This window comes from Vombatus ursinus, unplaced genomic scaffold, assembly GCF_900497805.2.
Source record: "Vombatus ursinus unplaced genomic scaffold, bare-nosed wombat genome assembly UNPS02014772.1, whole genome shotgun sequence".
In the NCBI taxonomy this organism is placed as follows: Eukaryota; Metazoa; Chordata; class Mammalia; order Diprotodontia; family Vombatidae; genus Vombatus; species Vombatus ursinus.
In genome coordinates, this window is record NW_020954550.1 from 10,426,754 (window position 1) to 10,439,638 (window position 12,885).

A 12,885-nucleotide genomic window follows, 5' to 3' on the forward strand; every position below is an offset into this window, starting at 1 on the left:
ATTTTAATTATCAGTAAAATTTTCCTTCCAAAATCCAGTAGTTTTGTAGGAGGAATTCTTTAAATCATGTCCATACAGAAATTTTAGCTCGATGTAGGGAAGGTTCAAATCTAGTAAGATGAAATTTAATTTAGATAAATAAAAGAATCTTATACTTTGATGCCAAAAATCCATTTCTCAAATACAAGATGAGAGGGGCATGGCTACATTGCAGTTTGTCTTAAAAAAAAAAAGATCAAAAGAATTTTAATGAACTGCAAGCTTTCAATACAGGTCAATACAGAAAGCTAATGCAGCTTTAGGTGATTTTAATGGGCATGATATTCAAGACTAAGTGGGACTGATCTGGAGTATTGTATTCGTTTCTAGATGTCACGTTTTAGGGAGGATATTGATAAGTTGGAAAGCCTCTGGAGGAAGGCTTTCAGGATGTTGGAGGGCCTCAAGGTTCTTTGCATGTGAAGACTGTTGAAGACATAGGGGTTGTTTAGCAAAGTGAAAATTAGTCTTAGGGCCAGGGCAAAATTAGTTGTGTTCAAATTTTTGAAGAGTTATTTGAAAGAGAGGGTTAAGTTTGCTCTGTTTGGCCCCAGAGGGTAGAATCAGGAGCAACCGGTAGGGGGTTTCAAAGTAGAAAATTTAGGCTTGACCTCAGGAAAAACATCTCCACAGTCAGAGCTGTCCCAAAGCAGGATGGGCTGCCTAGGGAGGGAGTTGCCATGCATTGAGAGTTTTCAGAAAAAGGCTGCATGGCCATTTTTTGGTTATAGTGGAGAGGGGATTCTTGCTCACATGTGGGTTAGACTAGATGGCTTTGAACTGTGTGATTCTGTGATGCTTCAGTTCTGTGGCCCTTCTCCAGTTCTCCATGATTTTTCGGAGATCACAAGTTCAATAGTCACCTCCACAGATTTTCTGGGTACCCTGGGAGATAGTTGGCCTGGGCCTAGTGACCAGAAGTCAGTCAGGTACCTAAGTACTCTCTTATTACCATCCTGCTAATCTTGGATTTTAGTGCTATTTTAGTACTGTCTTTTTCAATATTTTCTCTATAAGAGAAAACAGAAGCAAAATCAAATTAAGTAATTCTACTTTCTCTCGGTTGTATATTCCGGTTGTCCCATTTCACCCCTAAAGGCAGTCCTGTCCTTCCTATGTTCAACAAATCAAGTCAACAAGCATTTGTTAAATACCTACTATGTGCCTGGCACTGTGCTAAGTACTGAGGATACAAAGAAATGCCAGAACAGTTCCTGCTCTCAAGGAGCTCACAGTCTAATGGGGAAGATACGTAAACAAATATCTCCAAACAAGGTATATAAAAGATAAATTGGAAGTAATCTCATAGGAAAGGCATTGAGATTAAGGAGGACTGGGAAAAGTAGGAAGGCCAACCAGTAGTTTATTGCAGTAGTCTGGGTGTGAGATGATGAACGATGTTTTAGCTGAGGGATAGCAGTATCAGAAGAGAGTGTCAACTTCTTTTCTCTAATATAGAAACAACAACAACTTCTAATCACCATGATTATCATTCTTATTTGTAGTGATAATTTATTACACATAAACAATAGTTTCTTCATATGCTGAGTAATGGGAAAAAAGCCCATCTTCAGTGGCCAGCACTGGGCCTTGGACTGAGTTGTCCTTCAATAAATGTTTATTGAATTGAAATTTAACCCAAATAGACTGTGGTTTCTGATGTGCATTAGCTGCCCATTTAAAAAATGACTTTTATTTTTGCCATCTTTTCCTAAATGTGTATAGACTTTAGTTACAAAGTGGAATTCTCCAGTAGCCCCAGGGGCTTACATTTTAATCTGAATCAAATATACTTGGTTTTGAAAGCTGTAACTGTATTTTTTATGTTTATTTTTTCAATAATTGCTCAGATTCAGGTCAGGAAAGAGTCATTAAGCATGTGCTTTTTGCAAAGCAAAGGAGCTGTCATCAAAGTGCTTAATCCTGTCTACCATTTCTCCCATATCAGAGCCATGGCAGGGGACAGGACAGGGTTAAGGCAGGTGCAGGTTCCATTTATCCTGCAGCTGTCATGCCCTTCCTGGAAGAAGCAGAGTTTTCTTTTTTGCTCCTAGAAGAAGTGGTTCTGGTGAAACAATATTTCCGTACTTGATCTCACCAACTTCAATAGCAAGTGGCAATATCTTCAGCAGAACTTCCTGTCTAGAAAGTTAATTATCTCGTTTTTCCTGTAAACCTTATTTCATTAGTTTTTTTTTCTTTTTTTCAACTGACAGGCTTCTTCACTGTGAGCATTTTTGACCTACAACATGCTGAAAACTTATGTTAAAAATACTTGAGATGTCAAATCTTAGAGCTGCTTAGCAGGTCCCTCGGGTTGTATTGGCAGGGAGGATGTTGACCCAATTTTGGCAAACAAGAAACTTTAGCAAAGGCTGAAAGGAAGTTCAGAAACTACACATCTGAATATACATTCAAGAGGTGCTATGTGATGCCCCTGGGAATTGCACGACTGACATAGCTGATACTGAAATTACCCTTTCTTTAGAAGGACTACTTTATTGATTTCTCCTCTACTTACTGTGCTTGTCCAGGTGGGGTGAAGCCCTGTGCATTAAATTGCTTGGCTGAAGGTTACAATTTTTACACGGAACGTGCCCCTGCAGTGATAGATGGAACTCAATGCAATGCCGATTCACTGGATATCTGTATCAATGGAGAATGCAAGGTTGCTCAGATGTTGTATTTTGCTTTGTTGGGTTTTTTTTTTTTGAGGGGTGGGAGGAGAGGGAGAGGCAGGGGGAAATGGGAATTATATGTTTTCTACTTTTGTGGGGGTTTTTTCCCACCCATAGCAATATTAAAGAAAAGTACACCTTTAGAGAGAACCAGGTAGTTCCCATTAAAAGCACTGGGACCTATATACATACACCTGAAGGTAGAATTTGGTCTGTGGATTTAATAATCCATTTGTATTTAACTACTATACAAATGAGATTTGTTGGACTGCCCTAATTATGATGCTATTGTTTTGCTAGAATTATGAAAATGTTTTGGAATTATAATTTCTGTTACTCTTCTATGTTGTTTACAAACAAGATGGCAGAAAAAGAGCTGGCATGGGAAGTACTTCCAGTTCGGCCCTTATTCATGTGGTTGCCATATGTTTGCCTTGGGAGAGCGTTTGATTCTGCCTCATGCCATAACTCTTTCTCTGAGCTGAGACTGCTCTCAGGTTCTTCCTCCTCCTCTACCCCTTTTTTAATGGATTAGAGTGGTTTTTATTTGATTGAGACATTTTATCTTAAGGAATTAACCTGACTAGTTTAGCATTTGTACTGTTTTCCAGAATCTGGGTTGAGGCCAATTTATTATAAGAAAAGTGTAAAGGCCTTCATTCACCAAAGTACCAATATAGTTACACGTGATTTTCTTTGCTTTGAGGGGAAGCTTGCACACAGCTCAATTCCTGAATCTGTGGGAGTGAAGGTCTAATGAATACCCATCTCTTGCAGAGGACCCTATTAGACTTAACAGCTGCTAAATTCTTTGCATCTTGTTTCTAAATTATTCATTTGATGATGCAGTTTCTAGTTCGTGTTAACACCCTGAGTCAGACTTTTCAATGTACCTGGCTTCTTGTAAACTGTCATCCCAATTCTGTGACCCTAATACTTGTGACCATCAAGACAGCCACAGTTGGTCTAAGGATTTATAGCCACAACTTAAGTACCTGTTTTCAAGAGTTGACAATCAACCATTTAAATTCAGTTTCTAAAATACATCCGTGGGCCCTACATCTGTACATAAATGAGAGTTAAAATGATTAAATTGGAAATTGGGATTTTAGCTTCCTCATCACCAAATGATGATGAATGAAAGTGTATGCTGTATCTGATCACATCTGAGATTTAACAGTGGGATGAAACTGTCACAAAGTTGTTGATTGTTTTGGTGGCAGCCGACCTCGGGACTCTTGCTCAGTCCTATACAGACCCACCGTTTCAAACACGAGCCAGTATTTTCTGCTTCTTATACTTGTTGTTCTTTACAGTGAGGTTAAGGCAGAGCCTTGTCATCTTAGACAAGGTATTGTTTTTAACTGGGTGGGAGATGTAATCATGGCTTGTGTCTGTGGGGCAGGGGTGGGAATTGGGGATATATAGCTGTAAGTGGAAAGATTGTCAGGAAAAAAAAGAGGTTAAAAAAAAGAGAGTGTAGGATAGAATTGTATACTTTCTTTTCAGTGGAATCATATTGAATTATTTATTCTTCTCTCCTGAGAAGTATTGGCTCAGGACTTATTTGTTGGAGTGTAGACAGGAAGCAAGAGGATGGTGATTCCTTTTGGGATTTTTGTGGCAAAAAAGAGAACTGTATACATTCTTTTCAGGTATGGGTCCAAGAAGCCTTCTTTGTGACATATTGAATATTTTGTTCTGTTTCCAGCATGTAGGTTGTGATAATATTTTGGGATCTGATGCTAGGGAAGACAGATGTCGAGTCTGTGGAGGGGATGGAAGCACATGTGATGCCATTGAAGGGTTTTTCAACGATTCATTGCCCAGAGGAGGTGAGTGTGTATGAATAACGCTTCAGACCTCAGAAATATTTTTGTTCCTTCCCTTACTTTTTAACTTCTTAGTTTAGGCTGACTATCAAAGGTGGGTTTTTTGTTTGTTTGTTTGTTTTTACTAAATTTCATTCTTATTGACTTTCTGGCTTCATATTGTCAGTTCAATCCAACAAGCAATATTAAGTGCCTACTAAAGATTGCTAGGTGCTGATAGACAAAAATAAGATAGACTCTTTACCCCCAAAGAGATTATATCTAGTTGGGTAAATAAGAAAAGTGAACAGAGAACTAGAAAGGAAGGAAACAAGCATTTATTAAGCACCTCCTATGTGCCAGAACTCTGCTAAATACTTTACAAATATTATCTCAAATATTATCTCATTTGATCTTCACAATAATCCTGGGTGGCAGGTACTATTATTATCCCCATTTTACAGCTGAGAAAACTGAGGCAGACAACAGTTTAAGTGACTTGCCCAGGGTCATACAGCTAACAAGTATCTGAGGCCTGATTTGGACTCAGGTCTTCCAGACTCCAGGCCCAGTGCTCTGTCGACTGCGTTATCTAGCTGCCTCTGAAATAGGAGACAAATCAGAATTTGTTAAGTGTAAAAAAGACCAATAAAGTCTATTAGAATTCTTAGAAGGACTGAGATATCCAGGCATTGAATCCTGTATTTTAAAACAAGCATCTTGTCTCCTAGGGGATGGGAGGTTGGTGTCCAGATCTTACTGAAATCCCTTAAGGTTGACAAATTATCAGAGCAGGGTGTGCAGGACTGTGGATTGATGGAGAAATAATATGCCAATAGAATAAGCTTTCTGCCTTAAATTTAAAGTTGACTGTAAAAACAATTTTAAATGAGAGGGATTCCAGTCTTGATGTGTCTACTTTTAAAAATGTAGAAATTCTCATGAGTCATTAGTAAAGATTTATTTTCTGACCAAAGCTCTATATGTAGACAGATTGTTACAGATCTGCTTTTATGTTGTAGGCTACATGGAAGTTGTACATATTCCAAGAGGTTCTGTCCACATTGAAGTCAGAGAGGTGGCCATGTCAAAAAACTACATTGGTAAGAAGTTTTCAAGAACTAAAGCAATGAGAGAAAACAACATGGCGTCATGAAAGAGGATGCTTTCTACTTTGGGTCACAAAGTCACTTACTTTACACAATCACAAGTAAACTGTTTAAAGGATGAAAAGTTAGCAACTTAAGCCCCTGTTGCCTGGTGGTTTGGCTTTTTTGTCTACTCAAGTGATGCAGTAGAGACTATTGGAGAAAGCTGGGTGGAAAGTTCGCTCTCCTTTTACAAGCCCAACCACTGTCTCCTGTGAAACCTGTGTTATAAAGGTACTTTCAGAATGGTACTCTCCCACCCCCAATCCCCCAAGCAGCTCCTCTATATTGTCGGGTCCTTTCTTTCTCCTGTTAGCTCAGAAGGTTCCTTTGCTTTCACCTAAGAATTTAGGATTGCTTCCTGCACCAGCAGTACCTTGAAGAGAAATATAATTTCTAGTACCCTCTCCCTCTTGCTTTTCTTTTTAACCACTGTTTACCAGGTATTCCACATCTCTGAGCCTATTCCTTTGCTGCCCAACCCCAACACAGAAATGTATCTCAAATCAGGAGTTTCTCAGTTCTGAGAAATAACTATTGTCATAAAGTGTTTGTTAAACACTTGCTGTATTTATGAAATGCTTTTGGGCAATATTATTTGGGTGTTTTCCACCACCTGCTCATTTGCCTAATAGTTGAGGAAACTGAGGGTACACTTAAATCACAGGATCAGAAGCTCAGAGTTGAAAGGGATCTCAGCAGCTATCTAGCCCAACTCATACCTTAGCAGGAATCGACTCTGCACCATCAAGTGCGCTGCAAGTATTCATGTAGCCTCAAGTAGAAGACCTTCAATACTGGGGAGCCTGCTACTTCACAATTCTGACCAGCTCTAATTGTTGGGAATTTCTTCCACAGATGTGCTGAAATCTTCTCCTCTGAAACTTCTATTGATTACTGCTTGTTCTGCCTTCTGGCAGAATGTATAATATATAATATATAATAAATATATAATATATAAATGTATATAATATGTAAATATATAATATATAATAAATCTAATGCCTTTTTCACTTGGCAAACCTTCAAATAATTGAGGCCAGCTCTCATGTCCTATTTGGGTGATTCTTGTCACTCTGCCATCTTAATGTAAACAGCAGCTGTTCCCTTTTCATCTTTATTCATTTTTAAAAGAAAGACCATATATAGTTTTGAGAAAGACTGTAAAACCTTTGCAAGTAACACTTCACACAGCTCTTAAACTATATTACAAGGCAGTGGTTATTTAAAACTATCTGGTACTGGCAAAAAAATAGAAAGATCAACGGAACTGAGAAGACATATAATTTACAGCAGCAAATAACTATAGAAAGTCTGTGTTGGACAAGTGTGAAGACTTAAGTTTTGGGGATAAGAATTCATTATTTGGTAAAAATTGTTGGGGAAAGCTGGAAAGCAGTCTGGCAGAAATTGAACATAGACTAATGTCTTACACAGTTTACCAAGATAAGATCAAAATGGATACATGACCTAGATCTAAAGAGAGATATTAAAAAAAAATTTGAAGAACATGGAACATATTACCTATCAGTCTTAAGGGTAGGCAAGCAGTTTATGAATAAACCAAATAAAAACAAATTTAAGACACAGCAAAATCAATTATCTTTAAATAAACCTTGATATGTCCATGTGCAAAAAGGTCAAATTGCTTTAAGAAATTAAATTAATTTTCCCAGTGTATCAGAGGGAAGATAGAAAGTGGTAGACAGAGGAGGAAATGGATATTCCTGGAACCCTCACATTAACATTAGAGGCAACTTCATGGGTTATCCAACCCTACTAGAAACCTGGATCCCCTGTAAAACATGTGTAGCAAGTGGCTGTGCATCCTCGGCCCATCGGTGACAAGTGATGGGGAGCTTACTTCCTCTTGAAACAACCTCGTCCATTTTTTGGACAGCTCTAATTATTAGGATATTTTTCTGTAGATCAAGCTAACATCTGTGTCCATGTAACTTTACTCCATGTTCAGGCCTTGTGCTTCCTACACATGAAAACTCTTTGAATATTTGAAGCCAACTGCCATGTCCACCTGAAGGCTTCTCTTCTCAAGCTTAAATATCCCTATCTTATCAGGTTGTGAAGAGGTGAAAATATTTTGTAATTAGAAGGAACATGAGTAGGGTTTTGGGAAATTGAATGCCCCAGGACCATCTAGCTATTTTTCCATTTTCTTTGGCTAGTTGAGTATGTGGACAGAATATTTAAAACTTTGGAGACAAACTAGTGAAACTACTTTAATGGTAAAAGAATATTTTCTTGGGACATATTCTTCAGGAGAGGGAGAAATATTATTTTTAATTGTGTATGCAGATATCCAAAGCCCCAATTCTGAAGGCAAATGGGACCAGTTTGGTGGTAATCTTGCTTGTTCTATATGCTATTGCCTGAACTGGTAGTATGTCTGATAGCAGAGTCACAGGATTAAATGGTATTTCAAATGTGTTACTTTGTTCTTTTTAAGCTTTAAAATCTGAAGGAGATGACTACTATATTAATGGTGCCTGGACTATTGACTGGCCAAGGAAGTTTGATGTTGCTGGAACAGCTTTCCATTACAAGAGGCCAACTGATGAACCAGAGTCACTGGAAGCCCTAGGTCCCACTTCAGAAAATCTCATCATCATGGTAATTATTTTCTAATATATTCTCCTCTGAGGTGGGAAGGGGACAGGTACTATCACTCCCATTTTACAGGTGGAGAAATTAAGGCACATAAAAGCCAGATGACTTGGCCAAGAGTATATAATTTATGGCAGTGACAAGGTCTCCTTGACTTCAAGTCTAGTGTTCCATGACAGTATAATATCATGTAAATCCTTGAATTTTTAGTGGTTGCATAATTGATAATCTTTCTGTGTAAATAGGAAAGCTAATAGAACTGAATAAATTCAGGTAGTAGGTCAAAAAAAATCACCTTTATTAATGGAAGGAAAACAAAATCAGGATATATCTATGTTTATCCCAAATTTCTTTTGGATTTATTTGAAAGAGCTTTAAGACCTGTTTTTTATGATTCTCCCCCATCCATAAAACATGAGAAATCTATTTGAGTCATTGTAAGTTGCTCTGTATTTACTATTGAAAATGTAGCTTAATCAGTTGTTTTCAATGTCAGATTCTACTTCAGGAACAGAATTTGGGGATTAGATATAAGTTCAACGTTCCTATCACTCGCACGGGCAGTGGAGACAATGAAGTTGGATTTGCATGGAATCATCAGCCTTGGTCAGAATGTTCAGCTACTTGTGCTGGAGGTAAGATCCCCACTAGACAGCCCAGTGGAAGGGCAGGATGGATGACTCAACCCACTCTGTGCTGTGCTTTGTGTTTGTGAAAGGAGCTAATTAAAACATCTCTTGCAGGTCTGCTTCAAGCTATCCTTGAGCAAAAGAAAACTTGCTTTCATTATATTATATTTCGTTTGTTTTCAACTTCATGTAATTTGTACAGATTTGTTGGTAAAAATACATCTTGGCACAGTGAGTGTCTCTCTTTGCTGATGCTTCTCCAAAGACTATCTTGAAGTTGGGCTGTTTGCTTTTCACGAGAGCTTTCTTGGTAAAGGACATCAGAAGGTTTAAGTAAGGAAATGAGCAAGAATCCTAAAGCATAGTTGAGACTTCCTGTAAATGGGGGTTGGGGGTGGGCAATGATAGCGTATGGGTGTGTGCATGTGTGTGTGTGTGTGTGTGTATGTGCGCTTCTCATGATCCGATTTAGGCTCTCTTCCCTGCCAGCCCCCAAAGATAAAAGGGACAGACTGGGAAACATTCAGTAGTAACTGGTGACTGGGTCTCTGGGTTAATGGTGTATGCCAGCCCCATAGAGGTCACTCAGAGAGGTAGCTGCTAGGTGGTGGTTGGTGATGTGTTGGTTGTCCCATGTGCATTTTTCATGGGTGCCTTTTCCCAACAATTTACTGTATTCCTAATCCTCCTCCCTCTAGTGGCCACCAATGCAATTCTTTACCTCTGGCTGGGAGAGCAGGACAGTTGGCTTCCTTCAAAGCCAACACCATTGCTGCTGCATGGACTGGTGAGTAGAAGAGCTGTGTGAACAGCATCTTTCTTCTCTCTGGAGACTAAATGCATCGCCTCCACCAAACCCCTTAATTCCAGCAGACAAGGGAATGAGGGACTTAAAAATACTCCTCAACCCTAGTCTTGAACCCTGTGGAGCACCTCACCATACCTTACCATATTTAAAGAATGACCAAATTTTGACTAGCAATAACTTAGTACTGGGGAAAGCTAAGGGACAAAAAAGAAATTCCCCTAATTCTTCTAATTGTTTATCTCCTCTTCCTTGTCCTGTATACATATAGTCTATGGACTCTATTCTAATTAATTTCGTTCCCTACTGAGACCCCAAAGATGTCCTCCTCTCATGGTATTAGAAAGAGAGTTTGGGCTACGAAATGATTGTGCTAATCCAGGTTCAGCCTTGTGTAGGGTTGGACAGAATTAACTGATGGTAATGTCAGTCATGTCCTTAATTAAATACAACTGAATCTTTGGTAATGGGCAAATAGGAAAAGAATAAATTGTGAAAAAGAAATGAAAGGCAAGTGAACTAAGTGTCCTATTTTTTCCAGTCTATAAGTGTTATGAAATCATGCCATGTGTGATTCAGGGCATATTCAAAGGTTTTCTTATGACAGTTGGGTTTTACATGCAAATGCTTTCCCATTTTGTGTTATGGGCATGTTTGAAGACAGGCACTACAGGCCATTGATATTTTCTTGTAGGAAAGTAAGAAATATTTATAGTGAATGATGGTTTCAGTTTTATGCCATTGAATTCTATTTTAATGGCATTCATGCATCTAGCTAGCTCTATGCTTTCCATGTAAATTCCTTTGTATTCAGTTTATAAACTCACTTGACAACTTTTTCCACATGCAAAAAAGCCTTTATCAGAGTGGTGTATTCAGTTTGGGGGCCTGCAACTGAAGTAAGATGTGGAGAATTTTAATAGGATTCAAAGGAAATGGAAAATAATTTAAGGATTAGGTAGCTCAGTGAGGAAATTCTAAATGTTGAGGATGATTAGCCTAGAGAAGAGAAGATAAAGGGGAGACAATTAGAATTTTCAAGGATGTGATAGAAGGTTTATATATTTTCTTAATATTTTTTGTGTCATGGACCCCTTTTGCAGCCTGGTGAAGCCTTTGGACTCCTCCTCAGGATAACAGTTTTTCATGCATAAAATAGAAGACATAAACTTATAAAGGAAACTACTTATATTGAAAGACAGTTATCAAAATATTTTTTAAAACCCAGTTTATAGCCCCTAGGTTAAGAACTCTTGATATAGAAAGAGATGAATCATTGTTCTCTTTTTCACTGAAGAGAAGAAAAGAAGGAAAGTAGCTTATGTTACAGAAGAAATTACTCAAGTTAGACATTAGGATATGTTTTAGGAGATGTAATGAAACAGACAACTGTTACTGTGAGTGTCAGTATCAAGTAAGCCATAAAACAAAGAGACAAATTACTACCAGAGGAATTTTCTATTTTCATGGGGGCATTTTGTACAGAGTCCACATAAGAGAGGGATGCCCCATAAATGGAGAGGTTCTCCATATGCTCATGTTTATAATGGCATTGTGCTGTTGCCACGGGGCCCCGGAACACTGACAGGCCTCTTCCATGAGATCTGTAGTGCCTCAAAACTGATTACTTCAGTAATCTAAACAGGAAAAACCACGTGGTTGAAAAAAATGAATATTGTTCATATTATGACATCCATTTAGACAGCTCATTGAAGTCCCTGTTCTCTATGAAATATTAAAAGACCCAAAGGAAGGCTACTAGTGCATTAAGTTGAACCTCTTTGTATCTTTTATATAAAAGCATAGAATTTAAGAGTAGCAAGGGACTAGAGAGGTTGTCTAGGCCAACCATTACATGAAACAAAAATTCCAGTATTCCTGCCTACTATTTATGGCAGTCTCTGCTTAACATTTCCAGTGATCAGGAACTCACTACCAATCAAGGAAGCTCATTCCATTTTCAGGCAACAGTAATTATTTGGGAAGTTCTTCCTCATATTTGAGCAGAAGTACATCTTCCTATAATTTCTACCCATCTCTTCCAGTTCTACCCTCTGTGCCCAGAGAGAATAAAACTAGTGAATTTGGGGAATGAATGAGTGTGGTAGAGGGATGGGAAGAAGGATGAGATTACAATTTCAGTGTGCAAATTAAAAAAAAATAAATCTAACTTGATTTTAGTTCTTTTTCACCTTGCTTAAAATGAAAAACACATTGACTAGATTGGACTAAGAGTCCCTTGGCTAGTGAACATGGGTTCCTCATCCATCCAACTTCAAATCCTATAAATACAGTTTTATGACAGAGTAGGAGAAAAAGCCAGTTTAGGCCAAAAGGTGATAATGGAAATTTTGGGTTCTGCATTAATGATTTAGTAATAGTAATTATCATTTATAATAGAGAAGCAGCATGATATACTAGAAAAATTAGGACCTAGAGTTAAAATCCTAACCTGATATTCCTCACTAGTTGTATAACACTCAACCGTTCACTTAATATCTCCTAGCCACATTTTTCTCATCAGTAAAATGGGAAGAATAATATCTGCCCTATCTACCACTAAGTATAATAAAAGGTACATTGTAATCCCTACAGTATTGTCTGTATATATGAACTACTGTTATTATATATTATATATTATTATATATTATAAGGAGAGCTGTCGGAAATCTCTGTGCTCTCCTTAATTCTGTCTAATATTCAGTGTACTGTTCTCAGAAAACACTCCATTGATAAAATCAAAATTTCTTTCCAGAAATTAAGATGACAAATTTGGTCAGTTAGTCAACAATTAGGTGCTTACTGTATGGCAGGCACTGTGCTAAGCCCTGGGGATACAAAGAAAGGCAAAAAACACAGATCCTGCTTTTGAGGAACTCACATTATTATACGAGAGGCAACATGCAAATAACTCTGTACATATAGGATACATACAGTGTAAAGAGAAAGTAATCTCAAAGGGAGAAGGGATGGCCTTACAGAAGATGAGATTTGAGCTGGGTCTTGAAAGAAACGAAAGTCAGGAGTCAGAGGTGAGAGGGGAAAGCATTCCAGATAGAGGAGACAGCTCATGTAAGTGTACAGTTGAGAGATGATGTTTCATATGTGAGACAAAGCAAAGTAGTTGGATAACAGAGTATGTGAAGGGGATTG

At 38.1% G+C, this 12,885-nt stretch overlaps 1 protein-coding gene across 2 annotated transcripts in view; it reads left to right on the forward strand.

Moving 5' to 3' along the window:
• The window catches only part of ADAMTS6 (ADAM metallopeptidase with thrombospondin type 1 motif 6), a 329,091-nt gene that overhangs the window by 262,498 nt on the left and 53,708 nt on the right, over positions 1–12,885 (forward strand). Inside the window, exons 16-21 of one of the 2 annotated variants that reach the window (XM_027863322.1) lie at positions 2,574–2,707; positions 4,429–4,552; positions 5,551–5,631; positions 8,141–8,304; positions 8,795–8,933; positions 9,626–9,714. In XM_027863322.1, the coding sequence (XP_027719123.1) occupies positions 2,574–2,707; positions 4,429–4,552; positions 5,551–5,631; positions 8,141–8,304; positions 8,795–8,933; positions 9,626–9,714 (731 nt within the window). The remainder of the gene's footprint in view (positions 1–2,573; positions 2,708–4,428; positions 4,553–5,550; positions 5,632–8,140; positions 8,305–8,794; positions 8,934–9,625; positions 9,715–12,885) is intronic. The other variant, XM_027863321.1, reaches the window with a different exon arrangement.